Source organism: Phocoena sinus, chromosome 6 (assembly GCF_008692025.1).
Source record: "Phocoena sinus isolate mPhoSin1 chromosome 6, mPhoSin1.pri, whole genome shotgun sequence".
Classification (NCBI taxonomy): Eukaryota; Metazoa; Chordata; class Mammalia; order Artiodactyla; family Phocoenidae; genus Phocoena; species Phocoena sinus.
In genome coordinates, this window is record NC_045768.1 from 8,134,597 (window position 1) to 8,156,416 (window position 21,820).

Sequence of the window (21,820 nt, forward strand, 5' to 3'; positions counted from 1 at the left end):
TGCTGCCTCACCTATGTCTGAACCACAAATAACAAGTTATCAAGTGCTATGTGCCCAGCAATATTCTACAAGCATTGGTTTATTGGATCAATAGACACCCCTGTGATAGAGGTGCCACTTTTACCTTCATGTCCAAATGAGGAAACTGAGGCTCAGAGAGGTAAAGCCCCCATACCGCAAAAGAAAAAAAAACAAAAAAACCCCTGAACTGTAGTTATGTAAGGGACTATCCCTCTGCTTAGGAAATACACACTGAAATGTTTAAGGGTAAAGAACCATGATGTATAAAATTTACACTCAAATGATTCAGAAGAAATTATATACACACATACATATGCATGTGTAAATGTTTTACATCTATATACATACATGTGTATGTGTGTGTGTGTGTGTCTAAAATCCCATACTATGTGTATATATCTATATATTCTTATTATGTATGTGTATATAGATAGATTCCTATGATATGAAATACAGTTTAATCTGTGTAAAGGATATACAGGTGTCCTCTTTGTACTTTTTTTTTTTTTTTTTTTTGCGGTACACGGGCCTCTCACTGTTGTGGCCTCTCCCGTTGCGGAGCACAGGCTCCGGACGCGCAGGCTCAGCGGCCATGGCTCACGGGCCCAGCCGCTCCGCGGCATGTGGGATCCTCCCGGACCGGGGCACGAACCCGTGTCCCCTGCATCGGCAGGCGGACTCTCAACCACTGTGTCACCAGGGAAGCCCTGTACTATTTTTATTCTTGCAAACTTTCTGTACGTTTGAAATTATTTCCAGATAAAAGGTTTCAAAAATTGTTCATAAACACGGTGGAATACTGCCCACCATAGAAAGGAAACATGTAGATACACACAACATCTCGGAGTGTGTGCTGAGTGTGATAGGCGGGATGCAAGAGTGCACATTATATGACAACTCCATTTCTTTGCAGCTTAACAACAGGCCACAAGGATCTTTGGTGACAGAGATTAGAATAATGCTTACCTTTGGGGGAGGGGGAACTAGGTGGATTTCTTGGTCTGGAAATGTTCTGTATCTTGATCTGGGTGGGTGCCATGTGGGTGACTACATATATAAAAAGTATCGGTGCGCTTCCACCATGGCGTACCGGGGCCAGGGCCAGAAGGTGCAGAAGGTGATGGTGCAGCCAATCAGTCTCATCTTCAGATACTTGCAAAATAGATCTCGGATTCAGGTGTGGCTTTATGAGCAAGTGAATATGCGGATAGAGGGCTGTATTATTGGTTTTGATGAGTATATGAACCTCGTATTAGATGATGCAGAAGAGATTCATTCTAAAACAAAGTCAAGAAAACAACTGGGTCGGATCATGCTAAAAGGAGATAACATTACTCTGCTCCAAAGTGTCTCCAACTAGAAATGATCAATGAAGTGAGGAATTGTTGAGAAGGCAATACAGTTTTTTTAGGTGTGCTTTGTTAGAAGTGTAGTTCTAAAGCATTTATTCATATTGTTTTGTTCACCTTTATGTTATTACCAGATGACAATAAATGCTGTGGGATTGTTTTTATTTAAAAAAAAAAAAAGTATCAAGCTATACATTTAAGATGGTGCAATTTACTGTCTATAACTTTTACTTAAATAAATATATAAATAGTAATAATAAAAGATCACTCTAGCTCCTGTGTAGAGACTACCATAGTGGTCCAGACAGCAGAGAAACTATTTGGGAGGCTGTGTCAAAGACGGGGGTGACGGAGAGGGAGGATCAGCCTGGGGGAGCCACAGGTGGATTGAAATGAGAGAAAGAGGGCTCTTGAGGGTGAGCTCTGGTGGACCGACTGGGCGGTGGCACCAGTGACAGAGATGAGAGGTCTGGGAGGGGACGGGACTGCTGGAGCCCTGCCCAATCCGCATTTCCTGGGGTCCTGCAGAAGTTGGATTTCCCTTCACAGTGGCATCCTGGTCACCACCAGGGGGCAATGGGTTCCTTTGTGACCGGCACGGCAGCCTGAATCCTGGAGAAGAACTGTCTGCCCCTAGGAGCAGCTGTGGAGCATGGTGCCCGGATGGCCTCTAAGCCACCAGGACACTGTGCCCCTTGCAAAAGAATCTTGAAGGATGGGGAGGGAAGGAAATTAAATCCTAAAACCCTAGAATCTGAAAACTGTGACTCCAGCCCTTCCGTGGTCCTCATGTATCAGTGGAGCCAGGCTCCTTAAGACGGTCACAAGGTCTTGCTGCCCATGCTGCCCCTCCATCTCGCCTGCCTCGACTCAACCCCAGCCCCACCTCGGGGAAGAGAGGGGCTTCCTGCAGTGCACCCGCTCACACACATGCTGTTTCTGCACCCTCTCTCCTCTGGGCATCCTACACATCCCTCAGGGATCATTTCCTCCAGGAGTCTTTTCTGACCCAAAATCTGGGTTTGGCTTGCCCCCTCTACTTCTCCCATCATACCCCTTTCTCCCTAGATTTTATTAGTCAATCTACCTGCCTGACTCCTCAGCTCATCTGTGGCTCGAAAGCAGGGCAGGGCCTGGAACGGGCTTCCAGAGTATACGTTGGATGAATGAAAGAACGAATGAGTGGGTGAATCTAAGGTGGTAAGACAATAGCATCTCCATTAATCCATCTGGTGTTTTAAATGTGGATTCAAGTATTGACACTGCCACTTACAAGCTGTGTGACCTTGGCAACCATCTTAAACTCCCTGGGCTCTAGTCTCCTCACCCAGTTATCACAGTTATTGGACAGATTCAGTGATAGGAGGTATGTCAGTCCCTTAACTTAAAATCTGCACATAGTATACACTAATAAAAACAAGACGATTTTTGTGTGTGTGGTTTAAAAATGTAAGTACACGCACACGTGTGTATTTAATTATATCTGTTTGAGAAGGCTATATCATAAATTGTGAGCTAATGCCAGGGGTGAAAATGGGAGAACAAGGTAAAATTTTTTCATTTTGTACTTAATATGTTTCTGTAGTTGAATGTTACATTAAACATGTTACAGAATTTAAATGAAAAATAAAATCCAATAAACATATGAAAGAATACTCAACATCATTACTTATTAGTCATAAGGGAGTTGCAAAACAAAACCACCATGAGCTAACCCTACTCACTACCAGAAAGGCTAAATTAAAAGGCTTGACCACACCAAATGTTGGCAAGAATGTGGAGCAACTGGAACTCTCATACATTGTTGGTAGCGGTGTAAATGGTACAGCCATTCTGAAAAAATGTTTGACAGTTTCTAGTAATAGGCATACTTACCCTATAAACCAGAAATTCGACTCCTGGCTATGACCCAGTCAGCAGGAGAAAAATATATGTCCACAAAAAGACTTGTATGCAAGTGTTCACGGCATTTTTATTGATAATAGCCAAAACCTGGAAGCAACCCAAATGTCCATCAACAGGAGGATGGGTAAACACTTTGTGGTGTATCCATACAGGGGAATACCACACAGCAATAAAGGAATGAACTACTGATAGAAATAACAACATGGATTAATCTCGGAAACATGATGTTGAGCAAAAGAAGCCAGACACAAAAGAAGATGTGTTGCATTGTTGTTTAATTCTGTTTATGTGAAGTTCTAGGATAAACAAAACTGACTTACGGTGATAGAAGTCAAAATAGTGGTTACCTTTGGAGGAATGTGGACCGGCACAAGGGAACATTCTGGGGTACCGGAAATATTTTGTACATTGATCTGGGTGATGGTTATACCCATGTATACATGAATAAAAATTCTTCAAGCTGTGCACAGATGTTCACAGCAGCTTTAACTGGAAACAACTCAAATGGCCATCAATAGGTAAATGGATGAAAAACTATGGTACATCCACACAGTGTAATACAAGACAGCAATAAAAAGGAATGACTATTGATACACACAGCACCATGGATGAATCTCAAAACAATGAAGCTGAGTTTTTTAAAAAGTCAGACAGAAAAGAGTAAACTGTATGATTCCATTTATATATAAAATTCTAGAAAATGCAAACTAATCTATAGTGATGGAAATCAGATCGGTGGTTGTCTGGATGCCTGGCAGGTGGGAGAGGGAGGGAGGAATTACAAAGGGCCAGAAGGAAACTTTTGCGGTTGATGGGTATGTTTCTTATCTTTATTTTAGTGATGGTTATACAGATGTATGCAAACTCATTGGGAATTGTGCATCTGACATATGTAAATTAGGCTTCAAGAAATAAAAAAGAGGGGCTTCCCTGGTGGCGCAATGGTTGAGAGTCCGCCTGCCGCTGCGGGGGACATGGGTTCGTGCCCCGGTCCAGAAAGATCCCACAGGCCGCGGAGCGGCTGGGCCCGTGAGCCATGGCCGCTGAGCCTGCGCGTCCAGAGCCTGTGCTCCGCAACGGGAGAGGCCACAACAGCGAGAGGCCCGCATACCGCAAAAAAAAAAAAAGAAAAAAAATTTTTTTTAAATTTTTCTTTATTTTTAATTTTATTTATTTATTATTTATTTATTTAATTTCCCTGCAGGTTACTTTAGGCCTTTTACCTTAAAGTTTTCCAGAGCAGGAAATCCTTGGAAAAAGTAGGCAGCATGGGTAGAGAGCAGGCACAGGAAGGCCTTTTCTAGGGGCTTTGTATTCTTATTAAACTGCCTCACATTTACAGTCATGGGCCTTTGGCGGAGGGCTGGAGCAGGAAGGCTCCTGATTAAGGGGCTCAGACACCTTGGTTCTGCCTGGCTTTGCCAGTGGCTAGTTGGGGATCAGTGAAAATTTCTGTGTGTCAGCTTACCCATCTGTCAAATGGACCCAGTTTTGTCCTACCAGTGGGGAGTAGGGCTTTGGGGTGAAGGAGACCTGAACTGGAAAGCTGGCTTCCCGACTTCTCACCCTTGTGACTGACCTCACCTCTTTGAGCCTGCGTTTCTTCATCTGCAAAATGGGGATAATATTAGTGCAGCCCTCGTGGGACTGTCAAGAAGATAACACATCCAAAGTCCTGGCCCCTTGCCTGGCACGCAGGGGTCACTTGGTGTCATGCCGATGTCATTACCATCATTATTACTAGGTATCAGTGCTAACGTCAGCTTCACTCCCTCGCCAGGGAAGGTTCGAGCCTAGTTAGTGAGACAATGTATCTTAAAACCACCTCGAAAACTGGTCGGTACTTCTGCAGTCAGCAGGATCCTCTCCACAACCATCTGGGCAGCAGAGGGGTCTCAGCCCCAGATTTGGGGGCAGGGGAGGATTTTGCTCCTGTGTAGGACTGGCCATCTCGGTGGAATGCTTGGCATCCCTGACCTTCAGGTACTAAATGTCAGTAGACCTCCTCCCACACCTCCACGGACACCAGACATAGTAATAATGAACAATACCCCCTTACACATATTTCCAAATGCCCCCTGGGAGGAGGTACCACCCCTGCCGCTGCCTCCTCGCCCAGAGCTCCCTGCACGCGTGCGCAGGTCAAAGCTTTTATAAAGGTGTCTGATGGATGGGGTGACGCATCCTGTATCCAGCCCATGCTGCACTTGCCAAGCCGGCTAGGGCCCTGGCACGAGACTGCCCCGGCCTGTTGTCACTGGACTTTGCTAATTCTCACGGCAGAGGTGCCGAATGGGGTAGGATGGCACAGTCCTGAAAGCTCCCTGCCCCTGGGTCCCTGACCAGTCCTTACTCATGCGTGCATTGGCGGGCCCACACCAAAGCCCAGCTCTGGGCTCTCCCCATTAAAGTTCTCTCCCCTTCCTCCACCCACCCTCCTCTTGGGCCTCCTCTGTTCCTCCCTGTGCAATGGCTTCTGTCCTCCAGGCTGTGCCCCGCATGAGGACATCTCAGTCAGCCCTGACATATTCAGGCACTCAGAGCCCAGGATTATTCTCATTCTATCTAGAAGACCCAGAGGACAAAAATCAGCAAGACTTAAGGGAGAAGGGAAGGAAGGCCAGACTGGGGTGGAGGTGGCCCCACCCCGAGAAGCCCCGCCCAGCCTCACCACGAGCTTAATCCCTCAGAGGGCCGGGGAGGCACGGCCAACACTGCCATCCAGGCCAGGCTCTGAGTCACCAGTTGGTGAGAGGCAGCTTTGGCCCAGCAGGAAACCAAGCTTGACATGGAGGGGGTTGGGCGGAGGCTGGTGGAGGCTGAAACCCCTCCTGGCTGATCCTGGAGGAACTGGGGGTGACTGTCAATGCTGGCTCAGCAGCCAACATCTCTCCAGGGCCTGCCAGGAAGTCAGGAGCTGGCCAGGCTCGGGGTCCCTGCGCTTGGAGGCTCTCACTCTGGAGGGTAGGGTGAGATGGGAGTGTAGATTTGTGCACAAGTCACCATGACACAAGGGGTTCCTGACAAGGGACACATGACAGGCACGTGGTGAGTGTCAGGGGGATGCTGGCTGCTACGATCATTTCATCAGGGCAATTTGTCACCATGTGTCAAAAGCCTCAAAAGGAGGTTTATACCAGCCATTTCACTTCTAGAAATATATCCTCAAAAGATGATCAAGAGGGCTTCCCTGGTGGCGCAGTGGTTGGGAGTCCGCCTGCCGATGCAGGGGACGCGGGTTCGTGCCCCGGTCTGGGAGGATCCCACATGCCGCGGAGCGGCTGGGCCCGTGAGCCATGGCCGCTGAGCCTGCGCGTCCGGAGCCTGTCCTCCGCAACGGGAGAGGCCACAACAGTGAGAGGCCCGCGTAACGCATAAAAAAAAAAAAAAAAAAAAAAAAGATGATCAAGAAAATGTGTCCAGTCATAGGTAAATAGTTTTTTGAGTCATACAATGGAATATTAATTATACGGCCATTAAAATTAGAATAAACAATTTATTCTTCAATTTATTCAATTCTTTTTAAATTAATTAATTTATTATTATTATTTTTTGGCTGCATTGGGTCTTCGTTGCTGCACACGGGCTTTCTCTAGTTGCAGCTAGCGAGGGCTCCTCTTCGTTGCGGTGCGCAGCCTTATTGCAGTGGCTTCTCTTGTTACAGAGCACGGGCTCTAGGCACGCGGGCTTCAGTAGTTGTGGCACGTGGGCTCAGTAGTTGTGGCTCACGGGCTCTAGAGTGCAGGCTCAGTAGTTATGGCGCACGGGCCTAGTTGCTCCGCAGCATGTGGGATCTTCCCGGACCAGGCCTCGAACCCACATCCCCTGCATTGGCAGGTGGATTCTTAACTACTGCGCCACCAGGGAAGTCCCTCACGTGACATTCTTAAGCGAAAAACAAGTGGGTGAGTAAATAGTGGGCATAGTGTCTGAGAACTAGATGAACACATAGGAATGGGTTTGGAGGGATGGTAGGGTTTGGCACGGTGTATGATCGTTCTGACACTGGCAGAGCCGTGTGTGGGCCCTATCTTTACCTCTTACTTGTTGTGTGACCTTGGATAGGTCACTTCACCTCACTGAGACTGAATTCTCTTTCCTTTAAGATGAGCGTCCCCTCAAAGGGCCTCCTTCACAGAACTGTAGTGAAGGTTCAATGAGGCAGAGGGTATAAAGCCCAGAGCTGGGTGCAGCATTAGCCTGCAATGAATGGGAGCTTTTGTGGTCTTCATCATCCAGTTATTATTTCTCACTCCCTGCCTATTTGCTGGCACTTCAACACCCCCTTATCTGACTTTGGTGCTGTTGGGTCCAACTGGGAGTCATGACCGGTGGAGGTGGTAAGCACCCGTTTCTGGAGGAAGGCAAGCAGAGACTCTGTAGAGAGAACCATGCTATCAAATGGGGCGTGAAGTGGGTGTGGCCACGGCAGGCATGCGCATAGGCAAGTCTATGAACAAGCCTGCTGAGTCCCAGGGACCAGGTGGGTGCCCACCGTCACATTCCCCTCCAGTGCCCACGACTCACCCAAGCTACCATCATGTCTGACACTAGGGATGTTGTGTTGAACGAGGACATTCCCTGTCCTCAAAGAGGAAGAGCTATCTAAATGAGTAATCACACACAAAATAATCATGAATGTGCTGACTATGACTGTGATGGAGGGAGTATGCGGCAGCGGGAGAGGTGGGGAGCTGAAGGGTCGTTTTAGCTGAGGTCTGAAGGATGAACGGTGCAGGGTGGGGCAAAACAGGGAAAGGGAATCAGTGTGTGTGGAAGCTGTGACGTAGGATAGACCATGGCTAGTTTGAGGATGTGAAAAGTCAGTACAGCAAGAGGAGGGCAGAGGGACAGAAGAGATGCTGGCAGGAGCCCTAAATGCCATGGTTAGGGTCTGACTTTATCTCCAGGACAGTGGGAGCCACAGGTTTTATTTTTGGCCGCGCGGCTTGCAGGAGTGGGCTCTTAGTTCCCCGAACGGGGATCGAACCTGCGCCCCTTGCAGTGGAAGCGTGGAGTCTTAGCCACTGGACCGCCAGGGAAGTCCCAGGCACAAAAGGTCTGAAGCAGGGGAATGGCATGGTCATCTTTGTGTTTTCGAATCCAGCTGGCTTCCCAGCAAGAAACAAATGGGAGGCTGGAGGCAAGGAGGCCGAAAGGGCTGGGCATTCAACCAGGTTGGTAGTCATGGGGGCCTGGACTTGGGTGTGGCGGGGGAGCTGGCCACCAGAGGAACAAGAAAGGACTTTAGCTGCCGGAGGCCAGGTGACAGATGGAACGGACTGCGAGCTGCATCTCCTTCCATCACCCAACAGTTAATAAAGAGGGGAGGTCTGGGCGGGGTGCCAGGGTCCCTTCCGAACAACGAACAACGGGCCATGCCAACTGGATAAACAGTGGTGGACACGTGATACTCCTTAAAAACAAGATCCTGATTCACTCACACTCCCTGTTGTTTACCAGAGGTGTTTGTTTTTTTTCTCCTGGGCTATTTCAGGTCTGACAGGTTTGTGGGGAGGGAAGAGTTGGGGCTCAGAGCCAACTGGGAGGGAGAGGGACTAACAGGGCAAGGAAGGGACCTCCCCCTTCTTACAAGACCAGGAAGGAGCCTGGCCTGGGCCCAGCTATATATTCTGGGGCAAATCCCTTCCCTTCTCCAGGCCTTTGTCCAAACTCTGGCTCTGATCTTCTGGACTCTCCCTTTCAAAGTAAAGTATTATTCTTCTTCACCTTTGGGTTCTTGTTTCTAAATGTGCTTTAGGGTGGGATGGGGTGGGGCAGCCCTGCAGGGAGGCAGCTTGGCAGAAGCCACTTCCTGAAGGAGTGATGAATCAGGGTCTGTAGGTGGCATCCTTGGCCTGGCGGGGGGGTGGGGGGTGGAGGCGGCGTGGGGGGGGGAAGGCAGGCCCAGCATGTTGGCCGGGGTGGGGGTGGGGGTGAACTTTCCCTCTCTGCTCCAGATCTGGACCATTCCTATCCTTTGTCCACATGCCTGTTATCTTCCACCAGGCTCTGGGGCCTGGGCCAAAGAAAGGGTGTGGGAGAGCCTGGTGGATAGAGATGGCACCCAGAGCCCTAGAAAAAGAGCAGAGACACTGCCCCCCCACACACAACCTGCCCCTGCCTTGCAGAGTTGAGAAATCCTTCCTATAGAAAGAGCTCTTAAAAGTTAATAAGAAAAAAGACCTTCCAATAGAAAAGCAGAGGATATGAATAATAATAACCACCCACAAATAGCCAATGAATGTATGAAAAGATTCTTTATTCAAAACTAAAAACTGAACACTGAAACAGCCTCAAGTATAAGGGCGGGGGTTCCCAACCTTTTAGAGTTGAGAAACTCTCCTGATGTCTAACTTCCTGGGACCCTTTCCTCTTCCTCATATGGTGCTGATGACTATAATCATTTTTCTTTCCTTTAAAAAAGAAATAATTCTTCCCCCACCCAAAGATCATAACTGGCCTGGCCTGATTTATTACCTTATAGTGGAGAGTTGAGAACTTTTTTTTTTTTTTTTTTGCGGTATGCTGGCCTCTCACTGTTGTGGCCTCTCCCGTTGTGGAGCACAGGCTCCGGACGTGCAGGCTCAGCGGCCATGGCTCACGAGCCCAGCTGCTCCGCGGCATGTGGGATCTTCCCGGACCGGGGCACGAACCCGTGTCCCCTGCATAGGCAGGTGGACTCTCAACCACTGCACCACCAGGGAAGCCCCAAGTTGAGAACTTTTAAAGAATTTTACGATCTTCCCAGAATAAAGTTAAAAACCCCATGTTCTGGATGCTTGGGAAGCCTCCCATCTCGTCCCACCCATCCATGGCAGGGGACCCTCTCTTTTCTTCCCCGCAGGAGTCTGGGAATAGCCCTCAGGCCCTGGGTCCCATAAGGACTCGTCGCCCTTGCCTTTTCTCACACTGTCACCTTTACCTGGCATGACCTCTCCATGCCCACCTATCTATCTGGTGTTTAAATAAGGATTGCTAAGTGCATACAACGGAATACCATCTTTTAAAAATCCTCACAATTGGTGATTCTTCCAACAAAGTAGTTGCGAGGACCCTGTGAGATGAGGCGGGGAACGTCTGGTGTGATACCTGGATGTGGTACCCACTCCATAAATGGTAGCTATACCTGGGTCTTCACGGAGCAAACTTCTTGCCAATCAGGTCTCAAAGTGTCACCTCCTCCGAGAGACCCTCCCAGATCACCTTCCTAGGTGGCACCCCCCCACACCTGTCACTCCATCCCCTGGTCCTATTATATCATCTTAATGCTTAGCACTCCCCGAAGCCATCTTATTTGTTTATTATCTTTCTCCCTCCAGCTCTGTGAGCACAGGGATCTTAACTATCTTGTTTACTGATGTACCCCCAACACCTACAATAGCGCCTGACGTAGCAGGTGCTCCGTATATTTGTTTTTCATTTTTATTTTTAAAATTTATTTAATTTTTTTGGCCCTGCTGTGCGGCTTGCGGGATCTCAGTTCCTCGACCAGGGCCACGGGCAGTGAAAGCCCGGAATTCTAACCACTAGGGCACCAGGGAACTCCGTTTTTCATTTTTATTATTTTTTAAAAATTTTATTTATTTATGTTTTGGCTGCGTTGGGTCTCTGTTGCTGTGTGCGGGCTTTCTCTAGTTGCGGCGAGCGGGGGCTACTCTTCGGTGCGGTGCGCAGGCTTCTCTTGTTGTGGAGCACTGGCTCTAGGCGCGCGGGCTTCAGTAGTTGTGGTACACGGGCTTAGTTGCTCTGTGGCATGTGGGACCTTCCCGGACCAGGGCTTGTACCCCTGTCCCCTGCATTGGCAGGCGGACTCCCAACCACTGCATCACCAGGGAAGTCCCTGTTTTTCTTTTCTTTTTTTTCTTAAAGAAGATGTTGGGGGTAGGAGTTTATTAATTAATTAATTTATTTTTGGCTGTGTTGGGTCTTCGTTTTTGTGCGAGGGCTTTCTCTAGTTGTGGCAAGCGGGGGCCACTCTTCATCGCCGTGCGTGGGCCTCTCACTATCGCGGCCTCGCGGCCTCTCTTGTGGAGTACAGGCTCCAGACGCGCAGGCTCAGTAATTGTGGCTCACGGGCCTAGTTGCTCCGTGGCATGTGGGATCTTCCCAGACCAGGGCTCGAACCCATGTCCCCTGCATTGGCAGGCAGATTCTCAACCACTGTGCCACCAGGGAATCCCCCGTTTTTCATTTTTATTTATTTATTTATTTTTTTTTTGCGGTACGCGGGCCTCTCACTGCTGTGGCCTCTCCCGCTGCGGAGCACAGGCTCCGGACGCGCAGGCTCGGCCGCCATGGCTCACGGGCCCAGCCGCTCCGCAGCACGTGGGATCTTCCCAGACCGGGGCACGAACTCGTGTCCCCTGCATCGGCAGGCGGACTCTCAACCACTGTACCACCAGGGAAGCCCCCCGTTTTTCATTTTTAAATCAACTTTATTGAAGTAGAATTTACATACAATCAAATGCACCCCCTTTAAGTTGTATAGTTTGATGAGTTTTGACAAATATGTACAGCTGTGTAACCGTCAAGGCAAAGACCATTTCCATTCATCTCAAAATTTTGGCCCTGAGTTTTTTTGCGGTCAATTCCCCTCTACCCTGCTACATTTTTATGTGTGTGAATTGAACTAATCTTGAATTAGAGAGGACTGGCCCTAAGGTCTGGGGAGAGCTATTTACATGTTTACAATGCCTTTCCACTACTACGATCTTGTTTGTCTCACATGTGAGGCCATGGGTGCTCAGAAGGGCTAGGTGGTGACATGTGACAGAGGGTCTTCAAAGCCAAGAGGGAGAGCCCTCTGGGCTAGGGGCCTGGCACGCTGGGAAGTGTGTGGGTGCTCCGGGCTCCCAGGCCTGTGTGCACCATGGAGCCTGGCAAAAGGCTGGCTTGTGGCCCCACCTCTACCCCAAATGGCCCAGGCCTCCAGGCCAGCTGAGGAGATGCCTTGCGGTGTTCAGATGTCAGCTACCTCCATCTACCCACCTCCCAGAGCAGAGCAGGCCTTTCCAGTCCCTATAGTTTGGGCCATGGGAAAAAGGAAATAAGGCTAGCGGCACCACTGGTGGCTCAAAGAGAACCAGACACTGGGTGTCAGCTGACTTGGCCTCTGGCTGGGTTCTGCCTCCACCTTGCTGTGTGACCTTGGAAAGTCACTTTCCCTCTCTGGGCCTCAGTTTCTGTCTGTAGAAGGAAACTAATAATGTCTGCCAGCTGGACTTCAACTCCACCTGATAATTCTCTGTTGCGTGAACACATTCTGCTCTTCAAAGCCTGTGCCTCTGCCTGTGCTTTCCCCACTCCCTGGAATGCTGTTCCTCAGTATCTGCTGTCAAAATTCTGGTTTTTCCAACTTGTAGTTCTGGCACTACTCCTTCTGTGATTTTCCTCAACACAGAATGTTCTGTTCCTTCCTCCAGTTTCTCTATGCTCTCGAGGGCAGGGACTGTAATGAATAGTAGAATGGTGGGTTCTGTCTACTGAGATGACCCATCGTGTGCCAGGTGCTGTGCTAATCACTCTGCTATCTCATTTAATCCTCACAACAAAGCATCATTATCCTCAGTTGACGGATGAGGAAACTGAGGTTCACAATAATGCCACTTGTCCTGGGTCCCAGAGCAGGTAGAACAACTTGCATCCTCTCTTTTCATCCCCAGCGTCTTGCAGAAGGCCTAGCGAGCAGGCATGTATCACTGAACGCATGAAGAGTGCCTAGATCAGCGGTCCCCAACATTTTTGGCACCAGGGACCGGTTTCGTGGAAGACAATTTTTCCATGGACTTGGCAGGGCGGTGCGATGGTTCAGGTGGTAATGGCAGTGATGGTTCAGGAAGTAATGTGAGTGACGCGGAGCAGCTGATGAAGCTTTGTTCGCTCCCCCGCTGCTTACCTCCTGCTGTGTGGCCCGGTTCCTAACAGGCCACTGGCCTAGATTACATTAGTCAACTTCAAACTTACCTTCTGTGGCGTTGACAGGACTGAAGCACCCGTGCTCAGTAAAGTTAATTTTTTTTTTTTTTTTTTTTTTTTTTTTGCGGTACGCGGGCCTCTCACTGTTGAGGCCTCTCCCGTTGCAGAGCACAGGCTCCGGACGCGCAGGCCCAGTGGCCACGGCTCACGGGCCCAGCCGCTCCGCAGCATGTGGGATCCTCCCGGACCGGGGCACGAACCCCTGTCCCCTGCATCGGCAGGCGGACTCAACCACTGCGCCACCAGGGAAGCCCTAAAGTTAATTTTTATTACCATCATTTTCTGCCTATGTCACACTTACAATAAGAGCTGTCCAATTACAGGGTGGGGCACGCTGACAAGTTAAGTACTCAGTCACTGGAGTAAGCAAGCAGAAACTGGGTGACTCTTGCTATGCAGTACAGGAGGTCTGAGCATCAGCGGCCAAAGGATGACCTCTGCTACCCCAGTCCATGATTTGGGGATCCCAGGGGTTAACCTGTTTCCCCTACCGGCTTGGGGGATAGTGTGGGTAGAATTGAAACACATTCCCCTGCTACATGTGACCCAATCAATGCCCAGCCCCGCAGACCCGGTACCCAAAGTCCATGCTGGTCGGTGGGTTTTGAATCTGAGTCTTTTACAAACTGTAAAGTACTTTTTTTTTTTCTATTTCTGGCTTGCCCTGTCTTACAAACCACTTCCCAACTGAAGCACCCATATGCCGAGCCTGAGGAATGTCCGCCTGGCACTGGGACCAGGGGTGCCTTTGGGCCGGAGCCTTGCCTGCCACCTCCCTTTTCCCTGCACTATTGGGCAAGACAGGAGGGCACACCTTCTGGGGCAGGTCGGATCAAGGCCAGGGAACTTCCTGAGGGCTGGCGGCGGCGGGCGGGGCTGGGGGAAGGGGAGCAGGGGCGGGAGGAGTGCGCCTAGGCGTCGCCTACCGGTCCCCTACGTCCTCCTCGGCGTGATTCTCTTCCCAAGCGGGTCGGGGAGGGGGTGACACTCAGGCTGGAGCCCCCCAGGCACTCCCGTTCTTTCCGATGCCCCCACCAGCCCCATCTCTTTCTTCCTTTTGATCACGGTCCGGTGCGCCTCCCTCTCCGTCTCTCCTCGGTCTCCCTTTCTCCGACCTTCTCTTTGTTTCCGTCTTGCGGGCGGTCCCGGCATCCCCGGCCCCCTGCCCCGCCCGCCAGCCAGCCCGCCAGCCCGCCAGCCCGCCAGCCCGCCAGCCCGCCAGCCTGCCAGCCACCGACGAGGGGGCGGGGCTCAGCACCGGGGGCGTGGCCTGGCGGGGCGGGGCGGGCGCGGTAGGGTTGCTGGGCCACGGGCTGGGGCTCGAGGCGGAGGCGGTCCGCGGACTGACGCTGCTAGAGCCGAAGCGCGAGCCGGACGAGGCCGCAGCCAGGGGCGGCAGGAGCGGCGGGAGCAGGGCTGGTCGGCTCCATGGCGCCAGTGGCGCCCGTCTGAGCAGCGCGGGCAGCGGCAGGCGGCGGCCGGATCGGGCCGCGGCTTTTACTCACCATGGGGGACGTGCTGTCCACGCACCTGGACGACGCCAGGCGCCAGCACATCGCAGGTGAGTCCCGCGCAGCGCAGCGCGCGCAGGGGGTCCGGCGGGGAGCCCCCGGCCACGCCCCCATCCCGGCCAGCCTGCTGGGGTCTCGGGAGAGTCAGGCCCCGGGCAGGGCGGGAGTGGCTGGGGGACCAAGACTGTTGTCCAAGCGTGTTTCTTCTACGTCTGAGCGTCCCTTCTCGGCCCCTTCTGAGGCCGCCCTTCCCCCTCCTGGGGGGACTCGAACTCCCACCCACCCCTTGGAGCCGGGGCTCGTCGGATCCCCCAACACACTACCGCAGTCGAGCTATGGGAGGGGTCGCAGCCTCCTCTTAACCTTGGGTATCCCCGCCCGGAAGCGGTCCAGGCCCACTCGGCCAGCGTGTCCTGACCTTCCCTAGCTGTCCCAGTCCCCCACTCGCCCTGGCCCCAGCCCCAGTACACGTGGCCGAGGCTTCCAGGGGATTGGCCCATCAAGGCCTGAGACTGAGCCTGGGGAGTGGGCTTAGGATAGGAGGGATACACAGGAGCGGTGGGTCAGAATCCCTGTCCTTGGACTCGGCACAGCGGGGTGCTCCTGCTGCCAGCTTGTTTAGGGGGCTGGTCAGGGCCGGAGCCCAGCCTCCTCAGCCCCCTCCTTCAGCCGTCTTTGCACGGTGGCCACTTCTCAGAAGGGCAGCTGCCCCCTCCCCCCTCCCTGGGGAAGCCCAGGGACTGCAGCAGGGTCCTGGGTTCCTCCTCCCCAAAACTCAGAGAGTGGAGAGAGAGGGTGAGACCCTCTGGCTGCCTGGGAAACTCAGTTCTGCGTGAGGCTGCCTGGGTGGAACCCCAGCATCTGTTTCGCAGCCATGAGATCTTGGACAAGTCTCCTAATGTCCTGGCCCCTCACAGTTTTCTTCTCTTCGAAATGGGGTGAATGATTTCTTCCTTATTAATAGACTTCAGTGAGCTAATTCACATAACTTGCTTAGCACAGCCTGGCACAGAGGAGACCCCAGTGCATGGGGTGCTGGTCCATGTAGGATGGAGGGGGAAGTCTATGGAAAGAGGAGCCCGTTCCTCTTGGCTGAATCTGCCTTTCTCTGTCTGGTGGACCCAGAGCACAGTGTCCGCCTACACTTATCATGATGTGTCCTGCAGTTCTCTAGAGTTGGAGAAGCTGAGTTCTGCCACTCAGACCCCTGGAGAACAGAAACCAGGGGTCCCTTAACGCCGGGTTCCCACCCCAGCTGGGCACAAAGGTTTGTCCTGTGACTGTGGTTCTGGGCTCATGACCTGAAATCCCCCTTTGTGCCAGGCCTGGGCTGGGGCCCAGTGGTGAGGGTGATGAAGAAATGAGTCAGACTCTCTCCAGCGTCAGACCAGCAGGGGGTTAAGTCCTGGAATACTTGCTTGTAGGACAGGCCTGGACTTTGGGAGGAGGAAGGCCTGGGCGGAGTCTTCCTGTCCCCTCCCTGTTGGTGGCAGCCTTCTGGGCCTCTGTAACAGTCCATCCATTCACGACCTCCTGTTGGGGCCCCTCACCCGGCCTGGTTGGGGTGTGCTGCGCCTTCTTTGGTGGGATTTTTCCTCCCTCCACACCCAGCTCTGGCTCTCCCCCTCTTCCCGCCTCCTGGGCTGAGAACTGCCACTTCACAGGAGAGGAGACTGAGGCCACAGAAGGTGAAGTGTCCTCTCCCGGACAGGGCTGGGTTTGTTTTGTGGATGCCAAGCTTGGTGGAAGAGGGCTGTGCGCACTCAGAGCCTGCTGGCCTCTTTCTTCTCAACACTTCAGTGCTATTAATAACCCTCCTTAAATGCCTCAAATTCCTGGTCCAGACTCACCTGAGGGGGCTCCTGCAGTACCGAGTGGGAGGGGAGGAAACCAGCGAGCCTCCAGCCCCCTCCCACAGGAGGGAGCTGCCTTGGAAATCTCTGTTGTGGGGAATGGGGGTGTGCTTTGCCACCTCCAGTGATCCTCGCATCGTCCTCACCCCACCCACGAAGCAGCTAGAGCAGCTAGCACTTTCCCGCAGGACAATTAAAATTCCAGAGCCCTTCCGACCCGGGGACGCAGGGCCGGCCGCCATAGAGAAGTCAGCTGTGCTCTGAGCTCCGAGGCCTGTTCCTGGTTGGGTTCTGTGGCTTGGCCAGTGGCTTCCCGGGATTTGCACCCGCCTTGAGGAGGTGAGCAGGTGAGTTCCAGCCTGCAAGTCCTGGCAGGGGTCAGGCGCGCTCCTGCCCATGGAGCTGTTTTGCCATCACGGCGTCTTTCATCCTGAGATTTCAAAGCTCCTGGCAAGCAGGGGCTTGTTCTCACACCAGCGGCCCCGTGGGGCTAGTGGCAGGATGATTCTCTTCCTTCTTTCATGAGGGAGTTTGTGTGGAGGAAGAACCCTGGCCTGGGAGCCAGGAGGCCTGCGTAACCTCAGGCAGCCGCTTACTTAACTCTCTTCAGTCTGTTTCTCACTGTGACTGAAAGGGTGTCTTCCCTGCGGGCCATAGTCCCTTCCAGCTCTGAGGGCCTAACCATCCTAAAGTTTCCCCACAAATCTCCTCAGATGTGAGCCAGCTGATTTGTCCCAACATTGACTCCATAGCATGTTAGCTGGCATGACCTTGGGCCAGCATCTGAATCTCAGTGTTCTTATCTGTAGAATGGGAATAATGAAACTTGGCCCAGTGCTTGGGGCATAGTAAGTACTTAGCAAACAACTGCCATTATTATTGAGATTGTTCTTTACCCTCTGTTCTTGAGAGTGGCCAGGTGTTTGGAGTTTGAAGCATGCAACTGTAGCTGTGGTTTAGGTCCTGTTTCTCTGAGGTTTGTCCAGTCCCTGGGGTCAGGGTTGATGCTGGTTTCTGGGATGCAAGAATCCACCTGGGTTTTTAGAAACCTTGATTACCTTCTGTGTTGGCATATGTGTGAGATGGCTGTGGGCTATCTGGAGTGGGTCCAGAGAGCAGTGAGGGGAGGACCCATATGACAAGGAAAGAACTAAGACGTGGAGAGGTGGGGGGTAGGGTTAGGCCAACTCACACCTTCTACCTGGCACAGAGGCCAGGACAAGAACAAGAGTGGAAGTGCCCACTGGCTTCTATCAGTGCTGTAAGAGGGGTTCTTTGCATATGGTCTGAGCCACATAAACCAAGATGGAGCAGGTGAGGGAGTGAGCTCACTGTTGCTCGAGGTATGCAGGTAGGGGCTGGGTGCCATGCCCTTAGCAGGAAACCTGGCCCTGCTTGGTGTGGATCGGGGGATGGGGGCTCTGCCTCAAGGACGGACTTGAAAGACTCAATCATTGCTCCAGAAATTCTGTTGATCAAGATGGAATTGTGGGGGCCAAGAAACCGCTCCCCCCAGCACACACACGTACACACAGTGCCCTTAAGGTTTATTACCGGAGAGCGCTAGTACAGAAGTTTGCTAGGGCCTGTGCTCCTCCCTTCTGCAGGCCTCACCTTTCCCCTTGCTAATTCTTATTTTAAATAGCTTTATTGAAATGCAATTCACCTGCCAGCCAATTCACCCACTTAAAGTGTACCATTCAATGGTTTTTTTGTATATTCACACAGTCGTGCAACCTTCCCCACAATCGATTTTAGAACATTACGTCACCCATCAGAGAAACTCTCCACCCATTAGTAGTCACCCCCACTTCCCCCTCAGTCCTTCCCAACTCTAGGCGGCACTGCTAATGTCGTCTGATTGCAAAAGTAACACACACGCAAGCAATGTGGGAGTGGAAAATGAAAAAAGCAGAGCTCTTCCATCTTCCCTCCCTTCAATCCCACTGCCCAGAAGAAATCCCTCAAGATTGGTGTGTCACTGTTTCCAAACGCCCATCTGTGTACATATACATTTAACTCTGTTTATAGAAAGAGGTCCAATTATATGTTTCTGTGGTTTGACTTGTTTCACTCAGTATATTGTGGATACCCTTCCATGTCAGAACACGTGAGTCTGCCTTCTTCTGTGGGTGGGTTTCTTTCTGTGCGTGGCAAGGTTTATTTACCCAGATCCCTGTTAACCGACGTTGGGTTGTTTCCAGTGTTTTGCTAGTAATCACGGTGCTGCCCGAACCTCCTTGCACATATCCTGCGCCAGGTTCCGGTGTCAGAGCGGCCTCAAAATGGAACTGCTGGGTCATGTTTTGATGTGTTGACACAGAGCCTCTGAAAAGGCTGTAAACATTTGACAGCATGTGGTACTTCAGTACCAAGTATTATCACCCCTTTTGACAATCAGATATGAAAAAGGGGGTATCTTTTTAATTTATTGAACAGAATAATTAATATCTTTCCTCCAAGTTGATTTTAAAAAACTGCCTTTCCTCATTCGGGCAGTGGTTGAAGGTCCCAGGAGTTTAGGGGTGGAGGGGTCTGCATTTGGCCACCCCCCCACCCAGGTGCGTGGCTTCCTGGATGCAGCTGTGGGCTTTTCAGGGAGCCCAGGCTGGCCGGAAGCAGTGCTCCACCACCCCCCCCTTCGCTGCTGCCCTTAGCCAAGGTCTGGGTCAGCCCCTGGGGGTAAAGCGTCTGGGGATTCTGCCCTCCTCTTGTGTCGTCTTACATAACGTGCTTTTGTTGGCGTTGACCCTGCCCTCCCCCTCCATCCAGCCTCCACTTGTCTGTTCCTTTCCCACTGCTGGGGCCTGAGCTCCGGACTCACCTGCTCAGAGCTGCCTCCCATCTCACCCCTCCATCCTTCCCACACACGCTGCCAAAGAGACCTTTCTAAACCCAAACTGGGCCATGGGCCTCCCTTCCTGCCACCTGAGGAACGAGGGTTAGAGACAAAATTAGGAGTCACTCACCACCATCCTGCAGTAACTTTATTCTTTCGTGGTATTTCCCTTCTGTGTTTATTACACGTTGCTGAGGCCATGACTCAGTTTGTGCCTCGCTCCTTGCACTAAACGATTCATAGTAAACATCGCTCCCAGGTCATTAGACCATCCCTGGAAGCGTCCTCCAAAGCTACATCTGTTCCACCTGAGGCCATCCATGCAGACGTTTTTCTTAGCCTTTCCCCTAATGTAGGACATTGCCATGTTCCGCTGTGACCAAATAGGTGGTTTTCAGGGGCAAACTGAGTCACTGTGTTTGTTTCCTTTCCCGCTCTGGTCAGCTTCCCTGCTGAAGACAGACTCATCCTCTTGCCCTACGCCCCCTCCCCACCCCCCAGCCTGCTTCCACCAACCTGGGCATTTCAAGGAAGGCCCGTTCCTGGGAGGCCCGGACACCTCTGAGCATCTTTCTTTGGGAGCCTGCTCAAAGGAGCTGCCGGTGAGCTGGGGACACGGACTGATGCCCATGGCGTCTGGGTGTGACCACGTAGGTCCTGCCGCTTCCCCAGCCTGTAGCCTGCAGGGAGTCCACTGATTTGTCTCCTTCCTGAGGATGGTAGGTGATGGAGTGCACTGCCCCCGGCTCTGAACCTGTAAGATTAGCCATCGCTTAACGGAGCACTTACTCTGTGCCAAGCCTTCCTTTGTTTCTTTGCACCTGCACCCTCCACCTCCCTCCCCGGCATTTTACCGGCCAGTGGTTAGGGGTGCGGGGCCGAGCAGGTTAGTGGCAGGGGCCGAGTGGGAAGAGCGGCATGTGTCAGAGACTGGGTTGCACACATCTGTCCTCCCGTCTTTAGTCGGCTGGACTCAAGTCTGCCTTTGGCCAGTCCTGCCCTCCTGCCGGCGCCCCCTCCTCCTCCGCAGGCAGGCAGAGCTCGTGACTCACTCCAGCCCTGGTCTCCTCGTAGCATCCTCCTGCGGTCGGTCACAGAAATTCCTGAGCTGCTTTTCCTTCCCCTGCCCCACCCCCACCGACTTCCCTGCCTGAGGAAGAAGGGTTTTCTGTCGAAGGTGCTGGGCAGAGTTTGAAGGAAACATGAAGGCAGATGCCTTTTAAAACCCTCGAGGGTGAAGCAGAGCCATGCCCCTCTTCTGATAGAATCTTAAGGCCTGAGTCATGGAACACTGCAATCTTCTGATCTCCCAGATTTTAAAACTGGAAGAACAGGAAGTGCCCATCTCTCCAGGGCAGCTGGTTCCACCCCTGGGAACCATCTCGGTTTGGAGATGTGCTACCTCTGGCCCACAGAGGTGAAGGGACCAGCCTGGTGACACAGTGGATGGTAAGTTAGAAGGAAGCAGGCAGTCCAGAGGTCTGGGCAAGGCTGAGCGCTCAGACTGCTTGGGTGCGAGTCCAAGCTTTGCCACTCAATGGTGTTTGAGGACAGGTTGGCCACCCTCTCTGAGCCTCAGTGTCTTACTTCCGTTAAAGAGGATGAGAGTGCTGGCTTCTCAGGGCGTAGAGTCAAGAGTGACAGCCCCTGCACGGTGCAGCATGGGGCTGGTGAGTGGTGAGAACACAGTGCATGGTAGCTCCAGGACACTACCTGGAGGGAGATGGGCCAGGTCTGTCCTGTAGCCTCAGGCACCCAGACCCCTGCCATGTGTTCCAGGAAGTTGGCATGCCCCAGGTTGAGGAGCACCAGCCTGTGGCCCTGGATATCTGCAGCGGTCAGCAGGCACCTGGAGGGTGGTGAGACGGGCTGTGGTCACACAGGAGAGTCAGTCAACGGCATTACTTACTCTGTGTCCGATGTTGGGCAGGGCCCAGGAATGAAGGGGCAAAAGACAGATAGGAACTCACTCCCCCATGCCTGGCCACGTGTCCAGAATTATTTGCTTGATCTGGGTCTCGAGCCTGGTCCTGTTGACTTTTTGCTGTGTGACTCTGAACCAATGGCTATGCCTCTCTGTGCCTTTTCTTCCCATCTGTGACCCCCTAAGACCAGTATCTACTTATGGGAGTTCTCTGTCTCTGAAAACCTTTTCCTAGTGGTCTTAGGTACCTTCTAAAGGCAGGGCTGGGTGGGTTTGGATGTAAGAAGTTGAGGGAGAGGGTCGCCGTCTGCCTGCCTGTGAGAGCCCACAGGCATGTGATGAGCTCTTGCCCCAGACACACTTGGTCATTCTTTTATTCATTCAGTCAATAGTTACTGAGCTCCTACTGTGTGCCAGGCACTGTGCTAGACACCAGGGAC

The 21,820-nt window shown here is 52.1% G+C and overlaps 2 protein-coding genes across 3 annotated transcripts in view; both read left to right on the forward strand.

The window, feature by feature from the left end:
* Positions 1–1,095: 1,095 nt before the first annotated feature.
* Positions 1,096–20,372, forward strand: LOC116755820 (small nuclear ribonucleoprotein E-like). Its single transcript, XM_032635774.1, has 3 exons — positions 1,096–1,481; positions 15,544–15,546; positions 20,362–20,372. The coding sequence occupies exon 1, from the start codon at positions 1,103–1,105 to the stop codon at positions 1,379–1,381; it is 279 nt and encodes a 92-aa protein (XP_032491665.1). The 5' UTR covers positions 1,096–1,102; the 3' UTR covers positions 1,382–1,481; positions 15,544–15,546; positions 20,362–20,372.
* The window catches only part of NIBAN2 (niban apoptosis regulator 2), a 51,642-nt gene continuing 44,431 nt past the window's right edge, over positions 14,610–21,820 (forward strand). Inside the window, exon 1 of one of the 2 annotated variants that reach the window (XM_032635764.1) lies at positions 14,610–14,814. In XM_032635764.1, the coding sequence (XP_032491655.1) occupies positions 14,760–14,814 (55 nt within the window). In that variant the 5' untranslated portion in view covers positions 14,610–14,759. Of the gene's footprint in view, positions 14,815–16,828; positions 16,965–21,820 lie in introns of those variants that run through there. The other variant, XM_032635765.1, reaches the window with a different exon arrangement.

Bases quoted from the DNA above. Each gene is read 5' to 3' on its own strand.
- LOC116755820 (XM_032635774.1), top strand. From the start codon at position 1,103: ATGGCGTACCGGGGCCAGGGCCAGAAGGTGCAGAAGGTGATGGTGCAG.